General features: G+C 46.6%; 2 protein-coding genes and 1 long non-coding RNA gene across 7 annotated transcripts in view; 2 read left to right on the top strand and 1 right to left on the bottom strand.

Moving 5' to 3' along the window:
- APBA2 (amyloid beta precursor protein binding family A member 2) overlaps positions 1 to 1,454 on the top strand; it is a 118,581-nt gene extending 117,127 nt beyond the window's left edge. For all 4 annotated transcript variants that reach the window (XM_079953240.1, XM_079953242.1, XM_079953239.1 and 1 more), the window contains one exon: positions 23 to 1,454. In XM_079953240.1, the coding sequence (XP_079809366.1) occupies positions 23 to 94 (72 nt within the window). In that variant the 3' untranslated portion in view covers positions 95 to 1,454. The remainder of the gene's footprint in view (positions 1 to 22) is intronic.
- Positions 1,455 to 2,624: 1,170 nt separating this feature from the next.
- Positions 2,625 to 24,702, bottom strand: part of ENTREP2 (endosomal transmembrane epsin interactor 2) — a 211,486-nt gene continuing 189,408 nt past the window's right edge. The window contains exons 5-11 of one of the 2 annotated variants that reach the window (XM_079953278.1): positions 17,777 to 17,884; positions 10,323 to 10,486; positions 9,537 to 9,672; positions 8,401 to 8,440; positions 6,263 to 6,847; positions 4,674 to 5,002; positions 2,625 to 3,263 (exon numbers count right to left, since the gene is read on the bottom strand). In XM_079953278.1, coding sequence (XP_079809404.1) covers positions 3,084 to 3,263; positions 4,674 to 5,002; positions 6,263 to 6,847; positions 8,401 to 8,440; positions 9,537 to 9,672; positions 10,323 to 10,486; positions 17,777 to 17,884 — 1,542 coding nt within the window. In that variant the 3' untranslated portion in view covers positions 2,625 to 3,083. Of the gene's footprint in view, positions 3,264 to 4,673; positions 5,003 to 6,262; positions 6,848 to 8,364; positions 8,441 to 9,536; positions 9,673 to 10,322; positions 10,487 to 17,776; positions 17,885 to 24,702 lie in introns of both variants that reach the window. The other variant, XM_079953277.1, reaches the window with a different exon arrangement.
- On the top strand, positions 18,984 to 22,095 carry LOC307203054. Its single transcript, XR_013833111.1, has 3 exons — positions 18,984 to 19,558; positions 20,937 to 21,654; positions 21,925 to 22,095. It is a non-coding gene; the product is annotated as an uncharacterized lncRNA (long non-coding RNA).

Raw genomic sequence — 24,702 nt, 5'->3', positions numbered from 1 at the left:
TCTCTTCTCGCCTACTTTACAGATTCATATGAAGACAATGCCCGCAGCAATGTTCAGGCTGCTAACGGGACAGGAGACTCCACTGTACATCTAACTCTCATCAAAAGAACTGAATGATCCCAGCCATTCTAGAACCTTCAAGAGGAATTTTTGTATTTTGTAGGAACGGAAAGGGTTTGAACCAATTCGTGGATATATTCTGGAAACTCAACAGATCCAGCTTCTTTGCCTTTTTCTTCTCCATTTCTTTCTCTTTTAAACAACATTTTGTTGCCAAAAGATGAATCTGTTACTTATGGACCAATAACCAACTGACACCACCTTTCCAATACATGGAAGTATTTTGCAACATCATCTACAAAGCCCTTTCCCTGTGGAAGCTGGCAGCACCACCACAAACGCCCCCTGTGCAAACCCCACTGGCGTGTTGTCTGGGATCCAGCTGCAGGCAGTGGGGCCTGCGCAATCCCTCTTGCTGGTGGATTCTGCTTGTGGCATTTATTTGAACACTGACTGCGGCTTGCCCGTCCCAGGTATGCATGCCTGCTGCTTCTAAGCAATGTGGCAAAACTGCCTGTGTAATTGGAGGAGATAAGTGAGGGCAGGCCAGTTTTGAAATGACCAAGAATGTATGCACTTCTGGTTGGGGCTGGGGCTGGGGGGTGGAGTGTTTGATGCTAATCCAATGAAAAGCTACTGTTGTCCTTGGTATTCTTATTGACAAGTGTAATGTGTTAACAAGTTTTGATGAAACGTGACTTTAAGTGTGGAACAAGGGGTGGGGGCTGGTGGGGGTGATGGGGAGGAGGAGGTTTTTTAAAAACAAAACAAAAACCCAGATGCAAAATAACAAAAGACTTGCCGCAATATAAAGCTGGATATTTATTTAGATCAAGTAAATTTATGGTTTGGAAACTGAAGTTTTTTAATGACAGAAATTGTTCTTATGGATTTGCATATGGGGTACAGGGGGTTCCTAGTTTTTAATATCCCACAACCTTCCATCTATTCCTCTTTGGTTGAACTTGAGTTTACTACCAGAAAGCCATGTTTAAATAGTTTTAAGGTCAATCCTGTTTACTTTTTCTTGTTTTTTTTCCTGAGCCAACATGTGGTCTGAATGTAAATGATGGCTGCAAACGGGGAAGTCATCGCCATCAACAGTATTAGAATTTGTGGAGATGATAAACCGAGTACTAGTAATGTTGTGTTCATTATGAGATAAATGTCAACTGATGTAACCTTTTTTGTCTTGATTTCTCTCTCTCTCCTTTTGGCCAAGGCCTTGAAAAAAACAATAATACACTGTGACTAAAGAAGCCTTACATGCAGTAACAGAAAAGCTTTAGGATTACTGTAGTTCAAGGAGTAACGCCGTAGATCTCTTGTTGCATGCAGGTGAACCTAGGAGAGAAATAATCGAGACTCGCTAATAAATTTGGAGTAATAAAGCACTGTGGCTTCTTTTGTTTGTTTCTGAAGTCTGCTTAGTGCAGGGATAGAAAACCTTCAACCCACAGGCCAACCCCCCTCACCCGCCTGTTCACTTGGGGGTCTGGCCCCACCCGCTGCCAACAGTTCCCACCAAGGGGGTTCTGCCTCTGTGTGGGAAAAGGTCCCCCACCCCTTGCTTAGCAGGTGCGGTGACACCAGGACCAGCTTGTGCGGCTGGTGGCACAGCTCCTGCCTCCTCCAAGGGGATTTGTGCAAGAGTGCCCTGCCGCGTTCCAAGAGAGGCTGGGCAGAGCACAGGCTTCAGCCACTGGGGCTTCATCTTGAAGTGACATTGCAGAAGGAATTTCCTGCTCACCATTCATCTTCCCCTCCAGAAATCAGCACTGCAGATTTTGAGGGAGTGCGAGTTAGTCACCTGGCTGCTTGGGCTTCCACTGGAGGTCACTGCAGTTTCATAATAGCAGAGCTGAAAAAGCTTTTTCAGAGATGGCAACTTTTGACATCTTTCTGAGCTGAAACTGCAAACAAATCCTTGGGGCTGGTGCTGTAGCAAAAGAGGCAAGGAGCGAGAGAGGTGCCACGAAGGCGCTGCCGTCTGTTGAATGAGCTTCTGTTGCAGCAGGGAGGGTGCAAGTGTTCCAGCTGCATAAGCGCTGGATGAAAAAGTGCTTAAGTTCTTGCACAAACGTTTCTGCTTTCTGGAACCACCCCCAAGCCCCTGCAGTGAGCTCTGCAGTGAGCACTGGTTCTGGTTTGGTCCACAACTGCCAAATAAAAGGGTCATGAACTCAATTCCTCCCCCCCCCACCCTGCCCGTGAATAAGGCACTTAGCTTTCCCCAGGGCTCCAGCTTGTAACTTAGAAGAATAGGGCACCCAAGATGTTGCCAGACCATGGACTGTGGCCAACACAGTCACTGGTCAGGGATGATGGGCATTGGTCCAACGGTATTTAGTAGGTTACAAGTGCCCCATCCCACTATCCTGGGTTCAGTCTTAGAATTGTCAATATCAGTGGAGCAGAAATAACTATAAAAAGGGGAAAACAGCACATCAGTTAGCCAAAAAAAAAAGGGGGGGGGACATAGACAATAACCACATCAAACCCCCTCCCCCAGAAACCCAACAGAAAATCCACATATCGATTGCAGAAAATCAATTCTGGAAGATGCAGTGTCCAGAAATACATTTTTTCTTTTTTCTTTTTATTAAAACACTGTTCAGAATTAGTTAAAACACTTTTGAGGTACAGTGAATAAAATACAACTTCTAAGTTGTAAAGCAGGGTCATCGCAGCTTGGCAACGGGGGGGGGGGGTGTGCCCTCCAGCCCCAAGCATGTCCTTCAAAACTTTTAAAAGCAACTTCTTTGAATGAGAAAAAGTATGTGTCTGTGTTCGTTTGTTAAATAATAAACCAATGGTCTTTTGCAAAAGGAGCCCCTTCAATATGCAGCCACAGGAACCGGGGCTCTGTGCCACGGAAAGTTAAGATCCATGAAAGGAAGACTCTTCAGGGGTGTCTGTTGGGTTTGCTTTGCCTTTTAACGCCCCCCTCCCCGATGCTGGGCTCCCCCAGAGGCCTGCAGTGGAGCTGGAATATTCCTCTGTGGAGCAGCCACAGTACTTTGTCAAAGGATGGTTTCTCGACAGACTCCAATTAAACTGTGTGGTCTCTCTAAGCTGGGGCCAATGTGGGCCCTGCGTGACAAGGCCACCGGAGAGCTCAGTGCCCCACAGCTCTGTAGGTGGAGGTCTTCCTGAAGCCGTTTTCTTGAGGTATCCACATTCTGTCGGGAGCTCATGATCACCTGTAGAGAAAGAGGAGAGGCACAAGTTGAGAGCAAGGAGGAAAGCGAGATACAGAGCAGAGCCAGAGGTGGGCAGACTGCAGACTTCTGGGACGGAAGGTTACCTTACTTTTTCCTTTATTCATATTCTGTCTTTTGGACCCACAAAAACACTAAGAGACAGCAAGAAAAAGTACTTAAACAGAAGCTCCGCCTTTTAGGGGTCTAAGGCAAGGGGTGGGGCAAGGAAAGTGGAATAGCTTGCCCCTGATGGTTCCAGCAGGCGCTTGTAGCAAAATTTGCTGCTGCTTTTTAAAAAGCTAGAACCCTGAGAGCCACCGCCTGGTGCAAAGTGGGTGTTGGTGGTGGAGCCAGATGCAAAATCGCGGTTCAAGGAGTCAAGCCAGTTACCTGCTGGCACTCTGTGGGGTGCACCGTGGGACAACCTGCACCCCCAAATTACCTCTGAGTCACTATAGATCACAGAATTGTGATCTTTATTCCCTAGCCAGGAGCCCATCACAAAATCATACAAGTGTAAAAAAATAAAAAGTACACTGATCAAAACATAATGAAAACAGAGAACATAATCTGGTGAAACATCCAACATCTTAGGAAGGTAGGAAACTGGATGGTGATGAACTACAATTCCCATCAGCCCCAGCAAGTGTGGGATGATGGAAGTTGTAGTTTAGTAACACCTGGAGAATCAATCACTTGCATCTTTTCTCACCTTCATTTCAGTTCCCCACCTACTTTGTTTGCCTTGTTTTCTCTGAGAAAACAGAGAAACCCTCCCCCAATTTCTCCCTGTCAGTTTACTTCTTCCACGCCTTCCAGCCTGTTTTTCCTCGTTCTGCTAGCCCTGCCTATCTACACCCCACTCTCCTCTAGTTTCTCTCTGTGTGAATCTGCCAGCCCACTTGAAGATTCCTGCAGTTACATCCCCCCCCCCCCGGGCTGAGTCCCTGCCTGCATGAAGCTTCCTCTGTTGAGTTTGCTTGGCTGATGTGCATCTACGAGTCCCTGTGCCTGCCTGCCTGCCTGCCTGCCTGCCTTCTCCTATGCCCGCCCCACACCTCTGCTTTGCTGGCCTGTTTGGTACCATCTGGCCACATCTGTAATGTTGGCACTGCCATGCAAAAGGGGCTGGCGCATTCCGCACATGTACATGGAATCTGATACAAGCTGCATCCATGTTGATACTGAGCTCAAAGCAACCTAACTGTGACTAGTTTTGATATCAAATTTGAAAGTAGCAATTTCGCAGAGATCCCTAATCTGGAGGGTGTCAGCTGCCCTCTGCCTGCCCTGGCCATTGCCTTCGCTCTGTTGTTCCCCAGTGACTGGTATCCGGCAGCAAACTGCCATGGAACAAGGAGATTCTACCATGGTCGTCATTACACAAACCAAAACGTCAAAGCTGCCCACCTGGTCAATGATGTTTGCACTGAAGATGGCTTCTTCCATGTGCCGCTCGTCAGACTTGATGACCGACCGGATGCTGTTCACCACATGACGCACCTCCGGGGGAAGGTTGCAGTTTGAGTGCTCCAAAAACTTGGCCACCAGGATCTTCGTGTCCTTGTAGGCTTGCAGGTCCACCAGAGAGTGGGGACGCTCCTTGCAGATGGTCTGGAAGGCCTTTGGCTTCCGGGAGCGTTCAGCCTTTTTGGGGTCCCTCAGTTTTCCCACTGGATGGAGCTGGTTTCTGGAGTCCTGATAAGTAGAGGCAGCCACGTGAGGACCAGAGGCAGGAACTAAAACCAAACGGGAAGGAGAAATATTATGAAGGCGGTGGGGAGAAACAGCGCTGATTCAGACACAAGGCCCACAGCGCGTTCAGTGGGTCATTGTTACCACCACCAGTGCCTACAGACAGAGCCGGCCCACTCATGAGACAGATGGAAGCAGCTGCGGCGGGCAGCAGAATCCAGGGTGTGTGTGCCTGCTCCTGCTGCCGGGGTTGAGCTCTCCTGAGCTCTCCTGGGACTTTGTGAGATCTCGCTGCAAGCTAGTACGTGAGGCTTTGGCAGGGTTGGGGGCAGTTGGGCGGCACCTTCCCATTTCACCTGAGGCAGCAAAATGAGACAGGCACACGCCTGGCTGTATAAATCATTGTTCGGATATTATAATAATTGTTCTGATTGTTCAATGCCTGTCCTGTCATGATCAGTCAGCTCTCTAGTCCTCTTTGTGTACTACTCATGCAAAGGGGGCACCACATGGGGGGAAAGCTGTGGCCTCCTGCCTGTGGTCCATCCCCTGGTATCACACATTGCATGCAATATATGCATATATAAGAGAAATGCACACTAAATGCTGAGGCTAACTTGATAACAGAAAGAAAATGAGCCTTCAGTGTCATTGGTCCAGTCCTGTGGAATGCTCTGCCACTGGATATTCAGCAGGCACCTTCTGTGCCGAATTTTAAATACTGGCTGAAAAGTTTTCTTTTCTGCCAGGTCTATGCAGCCAATTAAGAATACATCCTTTAAATATGATTTTTAATATGGTTTTATGCATTTTTGCTGGAAACCAATTTGATATTTTTAATGAAATAGTTGTCTATTAAATATTTTTATAAATTAATAAATAAAATGCTGACAATTTTTTTTAAAAATGCTAACTGATGCATTAGTGGCAAACTGAACTTTAAATGGAAAAATGGAAAACAGAAGAGAATGCAGTGTTGACAGGTGTGTTCACCCCGCAGTCCAACAACATCTGGTTGGAAATGTTATGTTTGTTTGTTTAATTTATTACATTTATATGCCACCTTTCCTCCAAGGAGCTCAAGGAAGAACACATCTTTCTTCTCCTCCCCACTTTTGTCCCCAGAACAACCTTGTGAGGTAGGTTAGGCTGAGAGGGAGTGACTGGCCAAAATTCCCCGGGGGAGCAACACGCCTGAGAGGGGATTCAAACCCTGGTCTCCCAGGTCCTAGTCTGGCGCTCTAACCACTACACCGCCACTGGCTCTGTTGACCAGCAGGCGACACTCAGCAGGCAACACTCACCTTCAGTGGCAAACGAACATGACAAAGGGTCACTAGTGGATCGGACTATGCTGGGAATCCTGGTTTTCCTCGTGCGCTGTTGGGCCATCCTCTCTGGGCAGCTGTGGGGCAAACTGTTTGCAGGCACCGAGCAATGGGCATGGTGAGTCTGTGGCCCAGCAGGTGGGATGAAGACCCCGCAACACACCTTCCGTGGCTTCTGAGGGGGTGTGGTTTTGCATTCTCTGACTGAGCTGCGTGAATCTCTCCTGGAGGCAGTGAAGTTCTCTGAGGAACAGTCTGAGGAGCGACTACGGGAGCAGGTCTCGGGCTCCTGGCCACGAGACCCATTCACAGAGGTCTGGCTGGCCTCGTCGCCTGGGGAACCCTGGGAGCGAGTCCTATGCAGCCCACAACGGATGCTGTAGTCTAAGCTGGAGCAGCTCCTATTTACGGCACCTTTGTGGGTTGCTTCGTATGAAGAGAAGTCCGTGGAAAGGAGGGACTCCTGGACTTCCAGGGAACAGAGGTCCTCTGAGGAGTAGCTGAGGTGCTCAGGGGTGTCAGCTGCTTCAGAGGCCACGTGCAAAGTGCTGTCTGCCGAGGCTGCAAAACAGAGCCGAGTCAGAAACTGCTGCAGTGCCACTATTGAGCACAGGCCAACCTGGTTTTATGATACCATCAAAAATGCAAAGGGAGAATGAAATGAACAGAGGAGTAGTGTCATAAAGTGCCAACCTGGTTTAAATCAGCTGCACCGGTTTCCGGCTCAATTCAAGGTGCCCTAAATATTCAGACCCCAAATTCAGGCCCCAAATATCTGAAAGACCCCCTTCTTTGCTAAAGACCCTTTCAGGTGCTGAGCTCAGCAGAGAGGGGTCCTCTTGGTAGTTCCTCTGTCCTCATAGGTTCAGGGGGTGGCAACCCAGGAGAGCCTTCTCTGCGGTGGCCCCTACGTTGTGGCACTCCCTCGCCACAGAAGTACACCTGACACCTATATTATACAGCTTTCAGAGAATGCTGCAGATGCACCTTTTTACCCCTACCCTTATATTTTTTGGACCCACCTCCTTATGACTGTAAGTTGTTTTAAATTGTTTTTAAATTGTGTTTTAAAGCTGTAACCCACCCTGGGACCCTGGGTTGAAGGTACTGCAACGCTCTTGATCATTATGTTTCTCATGTAGCCCTGAATCCTGAAGCCTGTGCTCTAACAAGAAGCCCTTGCTCCTTTGGGTGATTCACTTGTTTTCAGATAAACTTCCCAGATTTCTTAAATTCTTGGGAAACTCTTCTATTTTCCTTCATTTGTCTAGTGGTGTTCTTCCTACAAGCAACTCTCCATGTCCTCTTCTAAGGAAAACCCCAAGGAAGGTTAAATGAAATTTTCCCATATTTGGAGCTGGCTGGCATGTGCAGGCACATCCTTTGACGAGCGCAAGATAAAGCAATGAGTCCCACACACGAATGGACTGATGCAGATCTAATGCAGCACTGAACCTCTCTTAATTGCCTCTGATTTTGTTATTTCAACTGCCAGGTACAGTATCATCATCATCATCATCATGTTATTTGTAGGCTGCCTTTCCATGGTTAAAACCAGAGCTTTTTTTCAGGGGGCACTCAAGGGCATACAGTACCAGCACCTCTCTTTGTTGTTGTCAAAAAGTGTGGCACTTACTCTAAAAACTTCAGGGTGAGTACAGGCACCTATTTTTCTAGAAAAAAAGCACTGGTTAAAACCATGGTCAAGGCAGTTTACAACAGGAAAAGATTTACATAATTACAAAACATTACAAAAATGGTCATAAACAATAAATAAAACACTTCAGAAAGTACACAGCCAAATTGAACACTGGCCACATAAATCATAATAAGATCTAAAAATAAAGATACAAAAAATTAATATTGACAAGACCTCAGCCCAAGTGTCTGCTCAGCAGCCTCAGCTTTTGCAGCTGGAGTCAGTCAGGGCCCGCCTTCCCCAGGCCAGGTGGAAAAGGCCTGCAAGGCAGGGAGCAGGTCTTCCCAGAGTCACAGCCAAGGTGGCCTGTGGTCACAAGTACAAAGTGGTCAAAGTGGGCATGAGCCCTGTGCCAATGAAGGAGCAGTGCATAGATCACCTTGGCTGCTGAAGCCTGCTGTGGTGTTTCTCTCACCCAGACTGGGCTCTGTGACTTGCTGGTCCACAGCAGTGACCTGTGAATAGCAAAGCAAAGAAAAGAAAATCAGGAGCGGAAGCTAATGGAACCAGAGCATTCACCATCAAAGTAATCACTCAAGATTTAGCTGCTCACAGCCCAGACTTGCGCATGTTGATTTGGAAGTCCCATGGAGCTATGCTGGATCCTGAACCAGCTTCTCTGCGGTCATATGCTGACATCAGACCCCGTCCCTGTGCCATCTCCAGGCTGATGGAGCATGCTCCACAGGGATCTCACTGCTCCACTGAGCCCTAAGGGGCAGACCTGACTTGTACTCAGAGTTCCAGTCCAACATGGTGAACATGGAAGCAGGAGAGTCTTTGATCCAGTAGGCTTTTGCCTCTGGTACTACCCACTGTTGGCCTGTGGCAGGAAAAAAGGGGGGAAAGTTGCCCATCCCTGCTTAGGTTGCTGCTTGCCATCTGAGGAAAGGGCAGTAGCTCACTGGGAGAGCATCTGCTTTGCATGCAGAAGGTCCCAGATTCAATCCCTGTCTAACTCTTCCTGAAGAAGAGTTGGTTCTGATCATGTGATTTATACTTGCTCCCCATTTGCATGGAATTACATTAGCCTTCCTCAAACTGTCACCCCCCCTAAACTCCCAAAATGCCTGAGCATTGGTCATGCTGGCTGAGACTGATAAAAGCTGGGTTGGGCAGGTTGGGCACAGATGAAGAGTGCAGCAGTCAACTGTTTCTAAGTGATCAGATTCTGAATTCCTTGAACCCTTCTATCCCAGCTTGATCACTGAGATCACCAGCAGGAGTGTGGTTGGTCATTCCCTGAGCTGGCTCAATGGACAATCAGAAACGGAGCCTTTAGTGTCATCGGCCCAATCCTGAGATTCAGCACACCTTCTGGGGCAAGTTTCAAAGGCCTCCTGACTATGCAGGCCATGAAGAAGACATCTTTCCACAATAGTTACCTGATTTCTACTTTTAACTTATTTTTGATGGTTTTCGTTGTACAGTGTTATAGTTTATTGCTGTAAACCACTCGGATTTTTTTTTTTTTTTAAATGACATAGCAGTATATGCATAATTTTTAAACAAACAAACAAACAAAATCCTCCCCCTAGTGGTCTCTCTCACCTGATTGGCTGGGCTTTGTCCAATAACTGCTTCATAGGGAGGGGGCAGCTCAGATGGATAGAGCATTCCAGGGCTGTTGATGGCAACCTCGTACAAAGCGCCAAAGGGTGAGTGAGGAAAGTCCAGGTGGAGCCCTCTAAACAAGCACACACACAATGACAACAATAATCATCAATAGGGAAAGCCATCAACAACTGGGGCTTTAACATTTAATCAACAAATCAGTTCAATCGATTAAATCAACTTTTGCTGAGATGAAAGATGTGACCTGATTAATTGGATGGCAGACGTTTCTATAAAAAAATCTGATTTCTTTTTGAAGGCAACTACTTCTTAAAAGTGCAGAGGACAAGCAATCCCTTAGCAGAGGCATCTCCCTTTCACTCACCCACAGGAGGGAACGCCTCTTTCAAGATTATTCCTGCTCTGATGCATTTGGGTCATCTAAAGACAAAAGATGGCATGCTTCTTGCAAAGGCATGCCAATTTACACTGTACTCAATGAATTAACTAAATGTTGTAGGATTTATCAGCTAAGACTTGTTCTGAACTTAAGGAACAGTCCTACTAAGAACATATACAATGAATGAATGAAAATGCTGCCTATTTGAACTGAGCCTTTGGCTCCCAAGAGTGTATTGCTATCTTTAAAAGCCAGCAGCAGCCCTGGAAGAATCCCTCTTTGCTGTCTGGGGACAGGGCAGCAGACAAGAACCCTTTGCTGAGTACCAGCTCATTCATGTCTCTTGTGTGAACGGTTATTCACAGGCTAAAGAAATCATTTACCTTTGTGCTTCTATCACAGGAGTGCATGTGTACTCGGGTGGGTAGTAGGGTGGGGGTGGAATTGGAGGGATGAACTCGTCAAAATCCAAGGTCTGGTGCCCCAAGATAGTCCCATGGGGCGTCATACAGTCAGGGTTGGCAGAATGAGACCTCTGCGGCAGGAACTGTGTGATACAAGCAGGAGATTCAAGATGCATTAGGAATAGCACTCAGTAGCTTCTAGGAAGTTCATAGAGCAGGAGGAAGCACATCAGCCGCAAGTCTGAGCAAAAGGCAAAAACACATTTCCAAAGAACACCCGTATAGGAGTAAGGAATCACTGCATAATGTATGTTAGAGGGAATGGTACCTCCTTCTAATTACTATGACACACAATCAGCATCATTATCTTCATCATCGTCACCCATTTATTTGTAAGCCCCTTTCCCACAAGATTTGGCTGTAGAAAAAAGCCTCAAAGCAGTTTACAAAAAGATAAAACAATAATATTATAAAGTAAAATTTACAACAATAATTTAAAACATACAAAAAGTAAAAATACTACAGCAGGTTAAATTCACAGCAGCTTTCTAAGCATCTGAGCAGACTTGTCTAAATAAGAATGTTTTGAGCTGGAACTGAAAAGAGTCGAGTGAAGGCGCCTGCTTGATCTCAACAGGCAGGGAGTTCCAAAGTGTATGTGCTGCCACACTAAATGATTGAGTTCATACAAATGCAGAAAGGGCATTGTAATGGTTCTAGGGGTTGCTCATGCATAAATTGGTGCCACGCTTGGCTGAGTTACCTGGGTGAACCCTTTCTGTCCGGACAGCCACTCACCCGCGGCTGTCTCAATCGCTGGCAGAATCCGTCACTGGGCGTTTCTTGAACTTCTTCCAGCAAAGAAGCTCTTTGATGCCTAGTCTCCGCCTACTCTCCCTGCGCGGAAGCCTTCTGCGCAGGGAGGGTGTGGGCAGCGGAGGACCCGTGCTCTCCCCACTGGTCTCCGGCAAGGAGTCATGGGGCCGCCTCGCCGATTCCCCCATCTGCCCCCCTTCTCCACTGGTGCTACGCTGATTTCCTTCCCCAGAAGATGGGCTGCTTCTCTCCCTCCCGGTACGCTCTCCGGAATCCCTCTGGAGCCCTCCCTCTCCCTCTGGCTCCGATGGCAGTTCCCTGACAGGCATTATGAGGAACCTGCAGTAGTGCCAATTCTGCCAAATGAAGCACTTGAGTGGGCACAAGTTGGTAAAGGTATCTCATAGTTTAGAGACAAAGAGAGGGGAGGAGGGAGTCTAATCTAGTATATATTTTAGAAAACGATTTGTTCATTTGTTCCGTACGTTCAGCCACCTCTAGAGATATCATTGCCACACTCAGCACAAGGGATCCTAAGGTGGGGCAGTGGTCTTCATTGACTTTTGAACACCATAAACCATACTACAACTAATCCAGAATGCAGCAGCTAGACTGTTGACTGGAGCGGCCGCCGAGACCACATAACACTGGTCAGTATGTTTCTGAGCACAATTCAAAGTGTTGGTGCTGACCTTTAAAGCCCTAAACGGCCTCGGCCCAGTATACCTGAAGGAGTGTCTCCACCCCCATTGTTCTACCTGGACACTGAGATCCAGCTCCAAGGGCCTTCTGGCGGTTCCCTCACTGTGAGAAGCCAAGTTACAAGGAACCAGGCAGAGGGCCTTCTCGGTAGTGGCGTCTGCCCTGTGGAACGCCCTCCCACCAGATGGCCAAAAGAAAAACAACTACCAGACTTTCAGAAGACCTCTGAAGGCAGCCCCTGTTTAGGGAAGCTTTTAATGTTTAATAGAATAATTTATTTTAATATTTTGTTGGAAGCCGCCCAGAGTGGCTGGGGAGACCCAGCCAGATGGGAGGGGGTATAAATAAATAATAATAATTATTAACAATAAGAATAATAATAATAATACTATAAATCATGACGGCAGACCAAAACACGACTTTGGAATGACTATACCCATTTTTGGCAAAGGCTTGGCCGCCTCTCGGATAGCACCTCCAAACTCAGCACGAGGGTTGCTGGGGTGCAGATAGCTGTCTTTGTCACTGATTGGGCATATCAGGACAGTGATTGACTTGGTATATCTCATATAGTATTTATACTGGGTTTTTACAGTTTTAGCTTAGAGGTGCTTTCTCCCGTAAGGTATGCAGTGCTACGTACCTATTACGCCACTGTATTACTTATTTTTCTCTTTTTGTCTTTCTTAAGAGTGAGTGCATGGAGCTTCCCAGGAAATTGTAGAAACCAACAATATTGTGATTTTAAAATGGATAGTGTAATTTGTGAATTTTGACTTGTCACACAACAACAACTTATTATTTATACCCTGCCCATCTGGCTGAGTTTCCCCAGCCACTCTGGGTGGCTTCCGACAGAGTCTTCTATCTCATCTTGGGAACCCTCATGGCAAGTTTGGTGATGATATCACAAGAGGTGACCAAACCTATACTAAACACAGCTTGTGCCACACCAAAGTCACATTCTGGTCACCATCTTGATTCAAAATGGCATCCACCAGTCAAGTGATGACAACGACCACTGCCCCACCTCGGGAACCCTCACCCCAGTATCTCGAGAGCCATCCAAATACCGTATTGGCCCAAATATAAGCCACACTCCCCCCCCCCCATTCTGATCATGCAAAGTTAGAGTGTGGTTTATATTTGCAACCTTATGCAACCCTGCAAGTGCCACTGCTGCGGATGGAGGAATCATAAAAGGGGGCAAGTCGCCAGGCAGCCTGTGCACTGCCCCCAAACACCGCTGCTGCAGCCAAAAAGTTTTTTTGGGGTGCCACTCCCACCCGTTACAGGATAGATCTTAGCAGGGGGGGGGGAGGAGCTGAGAAGTAAGCGTGCCGCAAACCAGCTGGGAAATGGGTACGCCAGACTCACGCCGCTGCAGGTGGACAACCACAAGGGGAGAGCACCAGGCAAGCGCGCTCATCACTTACCTGCGCCGGCAATCTTAAGGGAGCGGCTTATATTTGGGTATTGTCTTTTTTTTCTTTTTACCCCTTGAATTTTAAAGGTGCAGCTTATTTGCGAGTGTGGCTTGTATTCAGGCCAATATGGTACGTAGAGGACAAATTCCCCTAAAATATATAGTAGAGTCTTCCTTATCATTTTTCTCAAAGTTTATAACTGTTTTCTCTACCTAGGTAACAAAAAGGAAATAGGGACATGTTTGATTAAAAAGAAGAAGTTTGTGTGTGTGCGCGCGCTCTCTCTGCTGGCTCCAACATCCGCTCCCTGCTCCTTGGGTAACACATGCCGTTCTTGACCTCTGCTCTACTTGCCTCTTGGTCTTCCTGACACCAGTGGTGCCTTCAGACTGCTCACCTGGCTGCAAACCTACCTTTCACTCTTCTTCTCCTCCCTACTGTTTTTTCCGATTCCTTACCTGATTCCACAGCTTGCCTTGCCCCCAAGTCTGTCTCCACATTTCCCCCAAATGTCCCTACAATTTTGGTCCCTATCCCTATCCCTATCCTTCTGGGACTCAGTTCCTAGGTCCTCTGGGTCATTTGAGGCCACTATTCCCTTCCTTCTGATAGAAAAATTATGTGTGGCTGTTAAAAAGAAAGTATTTTGTAAGATTAAGCAGCAGGAAGCGCCAATAACTTTCATCCTGCACCCTAATATTGCATTCCTATTTCTAGAGCTGTGAAATTAAATCCCCATGAAAGTGTTATAAGAGTTATAAATCCTCCACATTTTTTGTGAACTGAGTCTCTGGATCCCTGATATATATTCTGAATTTAATATATCACTTCCATGAGAAGTGTTGCAAGTCCAGTCTCTCTGGAATTATGAGGCAACTGAACAGATTGTTGGCCCTTGGCTTGATTTCTGGCTGACGGAGGTTTCAGGAAGGCAACAAATTTCTGCCTGTGTCAGGGTTTTGCTTGAGCCTAAGAGTTTGGGGTAGGGTGCAGGCTGTGGGTTGCCTTTGAATGAACAGTGCACAGATAATTCCTGTGCCTGAACTCAACACGGACCTATTGACTCCCAGGCAGAGAGAGGCCTTTGCCAACACCTGACGCTTCATCTCTAGTGGCAGATGCTGGGGAGTAAATTTGGGACCTTCTACACACAAAGCATGTGTTCTGTTACTGAACTATGGTCATCTCTACCAGAAGATCTGTTGATGAATGTAGAAAAGTAGAAAACTGAGAGGCAGGCTGTTCAGCGAAATAGAACCTAATGAGACCCACAATGAATTCTTATTCTCGTAATCCAGACATTGAACACAGTCCTTCAAACCTGGAGGTGGGGATGAAGGAACAGGCAGCACCCTCAACGGGAATATCCTGCAACTGAGGGAGGAACCATAAACTTCCCCTGACCTGGGGCCCTCTGGACTATGCAGGGCTACAACTCCCATAATTCCTGGCCTTTGGCTATTATGGCAGGGGCTGGTGGGAGTTGTAGTCCAGCAACTTATGGAGGGCACCAGGTTGGAGAATGCAATGTGACAACAATATTTTGTCACAGGCTCCTCTTGTTAATTCCTACTTCTCAAGATACACTGAGCAAGTTTACCATATAGTTCAGGTGAGGGCTGCTCTCAGAAGAAAATGAGAAGTAATATTCCTTGAGGCTTGACAAGTTTAAACTAATTCCACTTCCAATCCTACGGTAAATTTAAGCCAAGCTTAGCAAAGGGTGCGATTTCTGGTTCAGTTCATGCCTTCAGTTCAGCAGGACATTTAAGTGACAGACCCAGGATACCACAAGCACAACTCGTAATTTAAGGGCAAAGAATCGATGCTGAGGGGATTACTGAGCATGCCGGTCGTAAAGACAGAAGGTGACTCACGAAGCGTGGAAAGAGATTGGATGGCCGTGAGGATATATGCCAGTTTCGTGTTGCTAAGGCGTAGAACCGCTGACAGAGGAAGAAGGGTTGGCATTTAGGACTGATTATGTGAACCACTAAGGCAAAGGAGGATCATCATTTGGTGAAAAGGTAGAACATAAACAAAAATCTTAGAATTCTAGGGAGGGTGCTGTGGTGTTTTCTTATGAATCTGACTTGTTAACTTTTAACTTGACTTTCATGCTTTTAATTTGCATGAAAGGACCCTAGTGTTCCTTTGCTCTTGTAAGCTGTGTGGGCTCTGCTTGAAACCTGCCATGAGCAAGACCTGCTTGGCCCATCCTTCAAACACCTAGAGCCACTCCACTGACACCCCCTTCATCTCCTCCACACTGGAGAAGGGGAAGAGTGGATGCTTGGAACATCTGTTTCCCACAAGAGGGAATGTTCCAAAAGAAAAGGACGCTCTCACTAACTGCTCTAAGCGCCTGCGAGTGCTTTTCACAAGGACACTTGCTTGGACATGCACAACGGCTCAAGCTCCTTTTCAGAGGAAATGGAGCGATCTCCTTTATCAGCACTTTCTATCATGCAGCCAAAAGAAAAAGAAAAAATGCAGAGCAAAAACCTGTAAAGGTATTGTGATGGGATGATGAGCTGCTTGTGCGTAAAGCTTAGTCCCTCAGAGTTTGGCTTGGTTATCAAAGCTCTGTCTATAGCGGAGCCCCTTAAACATGACTCCCTCAATCGCTGGCAGAATCCGACAGTGGGCGTTTGCGGAAGCGCTTCCAACATAGAAGCTCCTTAACGGAAACGCGTCTTCGGGATTCTCGGCGCGACAGTTTACGGCGAGGGGTGGGTGTCCCTATAGGAGGTCCTGAAACTTCCCCACTGTTTTCGTTGGAAGTCTCTCTGAGCCATCCCTCCGGCTCACTTTCCCTTGGAGCTCCTTCTCTCCCCCTGCTGGTTCCCTCCTCTGCTGCCGAGTCTCTCCTAACCTCCGTGAGCCCTTCCACCACCTGCCCTCCTGATGGCAGTTCCCTGACAGGTATGGATAAGAAAAGCAACTGTACTTGACTCAGCAACACCCCCTACCGCTCAGCATGTTCCTTAGCACACACGTACACGCAAATCTCAGAACTTTTTCTACTCCCATTCCCATCAATTATTGAGCTGGACCTTAAAAACTACCTTGTTAACAACAGAGTTCATAAATGGGCCCAAAAATAAGCCATCGCCAAACAATTCCCTTTTCTTCCTCCCCTGGCTGATTCACACTTGTGTTGCTGTTTGATGTGCAGCACATAAGCTGCATCAAAGCAGAGCAAGGCTGGCCGATGTGGTGCCTTCCACATTGCCCTCCAGCTGTCTTTGGATTACAATTCTCACTATCCCTAACCATTGAGCAGGCTGGCTGGGCTGATGGCAGCTGGATTCCCACAACAGCTGAGAGGCGCCATGTCAGATACAGTATTTATTTGTTCAGTGCAGTTCTTTGGAGAATCTCAGAATCTATTATTCTAAGATGAGCCCTGCTGACTGGAGGAGACTGGGGGCTGACTGGAGGAGGCATCCTACCTTAGCTGGGGAACTGGAGCTGCCAGTCTGGACTTCCCCCACCCCTGCAGGCCAAAATGCCAGGTGGGCACGACATAGCCAAAAAAGCCTCATGGGCCAAATGAGGAGGCTGGTGAGTCATTTGCCATGAGGGCTGAGACTGATGGAAGTTGTGAGTCCAGGAACATCTGGAGAGGACCAGGTTGGGGACAGCTGGATTACATAAGAGGAAATGGGAGCTATGAATACAGAATAGCAGCATTCAACCGTTTCTAAGAGATCAAATGCTGAATCACAGCTCAGCTGATGAGATCATCTGGAGGAGAATCCTTGGTCATTCCCCAGGCTCATTTGACACTGGCCCAGTCACACAGAATGCTCTGCCAATAGAGATTCAGTACGTTTCTTCTCTGCCAGCTTTTAAATGCCAGCTGATAACTTTTCCATTGCTCCAGGCCTATGCGCCAATTAAGAATACATCCTTCCATGATGGTAAATTGATGCCTGTTTTAAACTTATTTTATATGGTTTCCATTATAGTTTTATTGCTGTTAACTTTAGTGTTTTTTATGACATAAAAAGGTAATGGGCCAGTCTTGACAGACTCTGGGGTTGTGCGCCCATCTCACTTAAGAGGCCAGGGGCCAGCGCTGTCTGGAGACACTTCCGGGTCACGTGGCCAGCGTGACATCGCTGCTCTGGCGAGCCAGAGCCGCACACGGAAACGCCGTTTACCTTCCCGCTGGTAAGCGGTCCCTATTTATCTACTTGCACCCGGAGGTGCTTTCGAACTGCTAGGTTGGTAGGCGCTGGGACCGAGCAGCGGGAGCGCACCCCGCCGCAGGGATTCGAACCGCCGACCTTTCGATCGGCAAGCCCTAGGCGCTGAGGCTTTAACCCACAGCGCCACAAACAAACCAACAAACACAAAGCCCCTGAAATGAGAATCTGGACTTGCCCCTTGGTGAGCCCCTTCAATATTGCATGGATACACCAAGGCAAGGGGGAAGAGATAGATGCATAACTGCACATTCTCATGCTGGAATTCACTTACCATTTGCAGAATGTCAGAGGAGACCATCTGCATGCAGCACATCGCAGTGGCCAGAGCACAGACAATAGTGGAGATGATATTGAGAGCACAAACGCTAAACAACAGGTCCTGCAAGGGGGAGACAGAGAGAGAGAGACAGACAGACAGAGAGCGCAAGAATGTCACTCCTTATCAAAGCAAGACAGACGACGGGCGCTAAAAACATTTCCAGCAGATTGGATAATAAATGCTGCCAATGGTTATTTGCTTGATGTGGGTCTTTATTAGGCCTGTCCAATTTACACTGCACAGAACCCTTTCATTCCTCAGAAACAAATGCGGGACCAACCCGTAGGAAAAATAAGTATAAAGCTCCTGTAAAGGAAAATGCATCTGTTTATATTGCGGCCACAAAAGCATTCCAGCAGAACTCTTATTACAGTCTTTCTTATTTCTTATTAGTCAATGAAATTCTGCAAGCATAATTCTGCAACATTCCTGGCTACAATTTGTTTTCCTACAGACACACACTTCCCTGGTGTGTGTGTGTGTGAGCCAGATAAATCCGTAAGCAGCCATCCCTTAATTGAAATTGCTTTGGAAGGCAATAACTGTCTGCAAAGTGGAAAAAAATATTGTAAATTTAGCTGTGATTCCTGCATTGTAGGAGGTTGGACTAGTTGGACTAGAACTCTACAGTTCTGTGATTCTATGAAACAGCTATACTCAAAGGTGGGAAGGGGAGCCACGGAATGCTCACAACCCATCTTTCGTTGCCATGTGTGGTTTTCCTGGCCGCATGCTGGAGGAGCACCCTTGAGTCTTTTTCTAATTATAGCAACTCTCCTGCAATAAAAAACCCCAAAAGATTCTTGGGGCATCTTTAACACTAACAAATTTATTTGGGTTTAGGCTCATTCTTGGGCAGGGAGATAGCCAACATGCATAATAGTCTCTACAACCATCAGGCTTCCAGATTCCCTTTGTCAGAATAGCAGATGCCTTTGACAGAGGACAAATGCTCAGAGGTCACAGCTCAGTGGTAGAGCCCATACTTTGAATGCACAAGACCCCTAGGTTCAACCCCCGATACCTCCAGTTACAAGGATCACAGGAGGCGGGGGGGGGGGGGGGAGACCCTTCTCTGCCTGAGCCCTTGCCAAGCTGCCGTCAGTCAGAGCAAACAGTACTGAGTTCACTGGACCAGTGGCCTGGGGCAGCGGAAAGTAACTTCATAAAGTCAGCTTGTTTTTGAAACTGGAGGGCATTTCAAAAGCAGCTGACTCACACTTGAGAACATACATAGGATAGCACAGGAAGCTATTAGTCCATCTAGCTCAGTATTGTCTACTCTGACTGGCAGTGGCTCTGCAGGGTCCTGGGCAGGAGACCTTTCCAACCCTACCTGGGGCAGCTTCCTTCATCTCTCAAAAAGTCACTTATATTTCAACTTTAGTTAAAGTGCAAATGTATTTAAATTTAAGCAGTCTAGTAATTGGTTCAATAACAGATTATTAGTCAACCCCCACCCCCTAAAAAAGGTTGACAGCTCCTTCCTAACTTGGAACTGCCATCTCCCCTCCAGTGTGAGACAATGCCGATTCTTTAATTTTTTTGGTCATCACCCCTCAATTTGAAAAGATTTGACTGATACTTCTCAATTTCGCACCTGATGATGAAGAGTGGCGTCCTTAGAGGGTTTCCCCTGCTCTGATTTCAGTGATGCATACAAAAGACTAAGCGGTCAAAGCACCAGGTATGTAATTTTACAGGAAATACTAAAAAATGTTCTGTTAACAAACAGTGAATGTGAAGGAATGGGTTTCTGTGTAGCAAGTTTAAAACTGACTCAACCCCCCCTTTTGTTCTTTCAAAAGAGAGCATTTTAAAATGCGTAAAACTTGAGCTGTTGAGCAAAAGCAAAATAAGGACACAATTGCATAAAGAAGCTCTTTCCTTTATCAGTCACGGCAATGGATGACCCTGACTCTTTAGGGGAACAAAGAAAACACGTCAATACTTTATCTTATGTGCTCATCACAAAATACGTGGGGACCGATGTCCGGGGAAAATGCCAAAAGCGTGTTCCTGGAGATCATGACCTCTTCCCAGATAAGAGTAGGAAGAGGAAGATCCTTTTATGGTCAGAAGTACAGGAAGGAAGATCCTTTTATGATTGAGAGAGAATAATAATAATAATAATAATAATAATTTATTATTTGTACCCCGCCCATCTGGCTGGGCCTCCCCAGCCACTCTGGGCGGCTTCCATAGAAACCAAAAATACAGTAAAATATCACACGTTAAAAACTTCCCTAAACAGGGCTGCCTTAAGATGTCTTCTGAATGTCAGGTGGTTGTTGTTTATCGCTTTGACATCTGCTGGAAGGGCGTTCCACAGGGCGGGCGCCACTACCGAGAAGGCCCTCTGCCTGGTTCCCTGTAGCTTTGCTTCTTGCAATGAGGGAACCACCAGAAGGCCCTCGGTGCTGGACCTCAGCGTCTGGGCAGAATGATGGGGGAGGAGACGCTCCTTCAGGTATACTGGACCGAGGCCGTTTAGGGCTTTAAAGGTCAGCACTGACACTTTGAATTGTGCTCGGAAACGTACTGGGAGTCAATGTAGGTCTTTCAAGACCGGTGTTATATGGTCTTGGTGGCCACTCCCAGTCACCAGTCTAGCTGCCGCATTCTGGATTAGTTGTAGTTTCCGAGTCACCTTCAAAGGTAGCCCCACGTAGAGTGCATTGCAGTAGTCCAAGCGGGAGATAACCAGAGCATGCACCACTCTGGCGAGACAGTCCACAGGCAGATAGGGTCTCAGCCTACGTACCAGATGGAGCTGGTAAACAGCTGCCCTGGACACAGATTTGACCTGTGCCTCCATGGACAGCTGTGAGTCCAAAATGACTCCCAGGCTGTGATGTCAATCTGCGTACATAGGCTGACGTGGTTGGGCTCCGAGGGGAGGAGGGAGAGGGTGCCTGGAGGATATATATACTGCATGAAACTTGTAATTTCTTTGGACTTGCTGTGGACTCACCACACAAGTGCCTTCTGCTATCCGGAGAGCAGAATAAACTCTTTCTTTGAACCAACTCGGTGTCATTTGACTTCCTTCCTCCTGTCCCGGAGCAACACAGACCCAATCGGTGAACTCCAATAAGGCTACAAATGCAAGACCTCAACAGAAAAAGAGGCCTCAGTGGAATTCAAGCCTTTGTCTCAAAGACAGGTGCAGTTTCTTATGTCTTGTTTAGTGGAATAACTTCCACACTCGGCTGTTGGCTTGGCAGGAAGGCTGTTTTCTTCATTCACCTGGAGGCTGCTGGCATTTGAATACAGGGAGCTCCAAACTGACAGGTAGCAGGTTCACTCCAGAAAAATGGGTCATCCGGGTTCCAGACATCAAAGAGAATGCAATGAGACTGAGTGAGTCTTCTATGCCCCAGTTTTTAGAAGTCTAGTTTTTTGCCAAGCAATTTATGAATCATATCCATAAAAAACAATAAAATCAAACACAGTTCTGAAGACCTTCCACCTTGTTGCTCCATCAGCCAGGCATTCATTCCCTGCTCACCTGCCTCACACACCTGAAGCTACCCCCAAAGGGCTGTGTGTTAAAAGTCTTACTGGGCACTGCGTCCCTCCCGCTGCCCCTCTCATGGTCATCCCCTGTGTCAGCTGGGAAGGCAACAGAAATGCAGCTCCCAAGACAATGAGGAGAACAAGTAGTTCAGCTTACAAAGCACTGATCCTGTTCCAGTTCCATGCCACCTACCCGCCTGTGTGCAGAAAATCTATGGCATTAATGAAATACAGAATGGAAGCAGCAAGTGAAAATGTGGGTGGCATTAAATCAACTGTAAATTTGTTTTCATGTAAGTAAAAGGCAGATCGTGAAGTTGAGGCTCCAATACTTTGGCCACCTCATGAGAAGAGAAGACTCCCTGGAAAAGACCCTGATGTTGGGAAAGATGGAGGGCACAAGGAGAAGGGGACGATAGAGGACGAGATGGCTGGACGGTGTTCTTGAAGCTACAAACATGAGCTTGACCAAACTGCGGGAGGTGGTGGAAGACAGGGGTGCCTGGCCTGCTTTGGTCCATGGGGTCACGAAGAGTCAGACACGACTAAACGACTAAACAACAACAAGTAAAGGAAGGAAGGATTTTTAAAATCCATGAGCATCTTCTTGGCTCCTGTATCTTACCTGAATGGTGATTTCTAATCATGTACTAGGATCTTGTGCATGTGCTGCTTGTACAGAAAACTCAAGAAGGAGGAGAAAATGGCAGCTCCCCATTCTCAGGTGGAGAATGTGGTTGCTTGTTGGAGGGAAGCAGAAACTGTAAATCCCAATGTTAGTACTACTCAGAGTAAAGCTACTGAAATTAATGGGCACATTAGAGTCCATTCGATTCCCTGAGTTTTCTTTTAGGATGAAGGAATAATGAACCCCACTGCACTCAAAATTATGAAATTAGGCTGATTGGTTTTGGTGGGTCTACTGTGTAGGATTTAGTTGTTGCATTTATAAATGTTCTTAGCTGTTTTGAGGACTCCAATTAAAAAGCAGGATATAACTATAGGGTGGTGGTGGAGGAAAACCCATGGAATTGTATTCAGTGCTAGTCACACTTAGAGTTGACCCATGGGCATGGTTAATACAGGTCCATGGATCTGAATGGGCTTGCACCTGAGTAAAAGTTGGTTGGGCACTACCCAATGGTTTCTTGATGTGGGGGGAAAGTCTTATTTCTCCCCGTTTTTGTGGAATTTCCTCAACTCCATGGGTTTTCTTCACCAAAATGTCCCAGATTGATGTTTTACCATGCTATATCATCATCCTAAGGGTTTTTTTGTGGGGAAAGGGTTCTGGTCCACATTTCCATCAAAATACTGATATCTGAAATAACAGACTGCTGCCCTCCCCCCATCTTCTTTTTCCCATTTTCAGAATTAATCTGGGGCCACCCACCCACAGCATAATTATAAAATTGCTCCCATGCTTATTTTACAGGACTTGTGGGCATATAACTTGATATATTACACCCCTGGCATGCAAACTGAATCACCCTCTATAGCTGCCACCGTACCTAATTAAAGACCGCTACTCCTAAAGTTAAGTGGCGCAAGACGGAGAAGAGAAACATTTGGAAAATTAAAGACATAAATTACATTTTCTCTCAACCTTTTTCTCCTCCTCCTCCTCCTCTCATTGACAAATCTTAATTAACATCCATCTCTTTTTCAAGTGCTTGAAAGGAGGGCAAGGGTCTTGTGATCCTCAGCAACCTAAGAACTGGAAATAATGCTTTGTTTCAACAGTGCAGCAGTCCACCATGTAAAACAAAACAAATCACAAACCTAGACCAGTGCAGCCTTTTAATTCAGTAACACAAAACCCCCACCACAGACCACTGGGAACATGCCTCACAAGCAGGTGTGCTCTGTTCCGAACACAACACATTTCTGTGTCCAGAAAAACAGCATATATTATATTAGTCATCCTTTTCTACTATATATTTTGGAAAATGATTTGTCCTTTTGTTCTCCATGTGTTAAGATTCCCGAGGTGGGATAAGCAGTTTTCACTGACTTTGGGCAACCAGCCGCCATTTTGAATCAAGATGGCAGACCAAAACATTACTGTGGTGTAACCATGTTTTGGTGTGACAGATCCAAACTGTACCGACTAGGATGCCTCTGAAGATATTGTAACCCCATTTGGTAGGACATTGCCAAATTTGGTATGACAAGCCCAACCTGCACCAGTTGGGATGCCTCTGAAGATATTGCAGGCCAACTCTGCATGAGGCTTCCCAAGGGGGAGGTTGAGATCTCCATTTACCTTTAGACTCCAAGCACCATGTGGGATCAAGATGGCAGACCAAATAAAGCATAATTAAACATCAGAATGCACCCCATTTATTCAAATTAATCACAATTTATGAAGTTATGCATGGCAAGGGGGAAGTGGAGAAAGCTTTTCTCTTTCTCTCTCAACACTGGAACTCATGGACATACAATGAAGTTGAATGTCTGAAGTTTCAGGACAGATAAAATAAAGTACTTCTTCACACAGCATGTGACTAAACTATGACACTTACTCCCCCAGAAGGCAGGGGTGGCCACCAATTTGGACGCCTTTAAAAGATAATAAGACAAATTAATGGAGGAGAGGGCTGCCGATGGCCCCCGGCCACAACAGCTATGCTCAACCTCCACAGTGGGAGGCAGCCCTGCTTTGAATGCCAGTTGCTGGAAGCCACGGGGGGGGGGGGGGGTTCTTGTGCTTGAGTCCTGCTTGCTGGTTCCCCACAGGCCTCTAGTGGGCCACCGTTTTGATTCATTTGTTGTATTTATTTTACTATTATTGCTTTGATTCATTTCATCCTTGTTATCTCCTTATTTTGTATGTGTGTGTGTTCTGTATGAGGAAGGGTTTATTTATTTGTCAGTCCTTTACTATTCTCATGAAGTGCTTTGAGCTCAACTCGGTTGTTGGAAAAGTGGCATGCAAATATCAAATGAACAATCAAATTTCATTCTGGCTCTGTCTGTTTGTATCACATAAAAGGACCCATTTGGCTGAAAGGTAGTCCAGAAGTTCTACTGATCAATCAATAAAGAAAGCACTCTCCCATTTGTTTCTTGCCTGGCCCTCCTCTGCTCCTTCTTCACCAGCAGATACTTGGGAGTGGGGGGGGGGGAGGGGGCACAATGCTTAAAATATCAATACAGTGGTACCTTGGTTTACAAACTTAATCCGTTCCGGAAGTCCGTTCTTAAACCAAAGTGTTCTTAAACCAAGGTGTGTTCTCCCATAGAAAGTAATGGAAAATGGAAACAAAATGGAAAGGATTGGCCTAGATCCGCCTGTGGTTGTAAGAGCGATGGTAGCAAGAGATGCACGGCAGGGAGGGAAAGCGGAGCAGGGGTGG

Source organism: Podarcis cretensis (genome assembly GCF_951804945.1).
Source record: "Podarcis cretensis genome assembly, chromosome: 14".
NCBI lineage: Eukaryota > Metazoa > Chordata > Lepidosauria > Squamata > Lacertidae > Podarcis > Podarcis cretensis.
The sequence above is the reverse complement of the archived record's forward strand: the minus strand, read 5'-3'. Positions and strand labels throughout refer to the sequence as shown.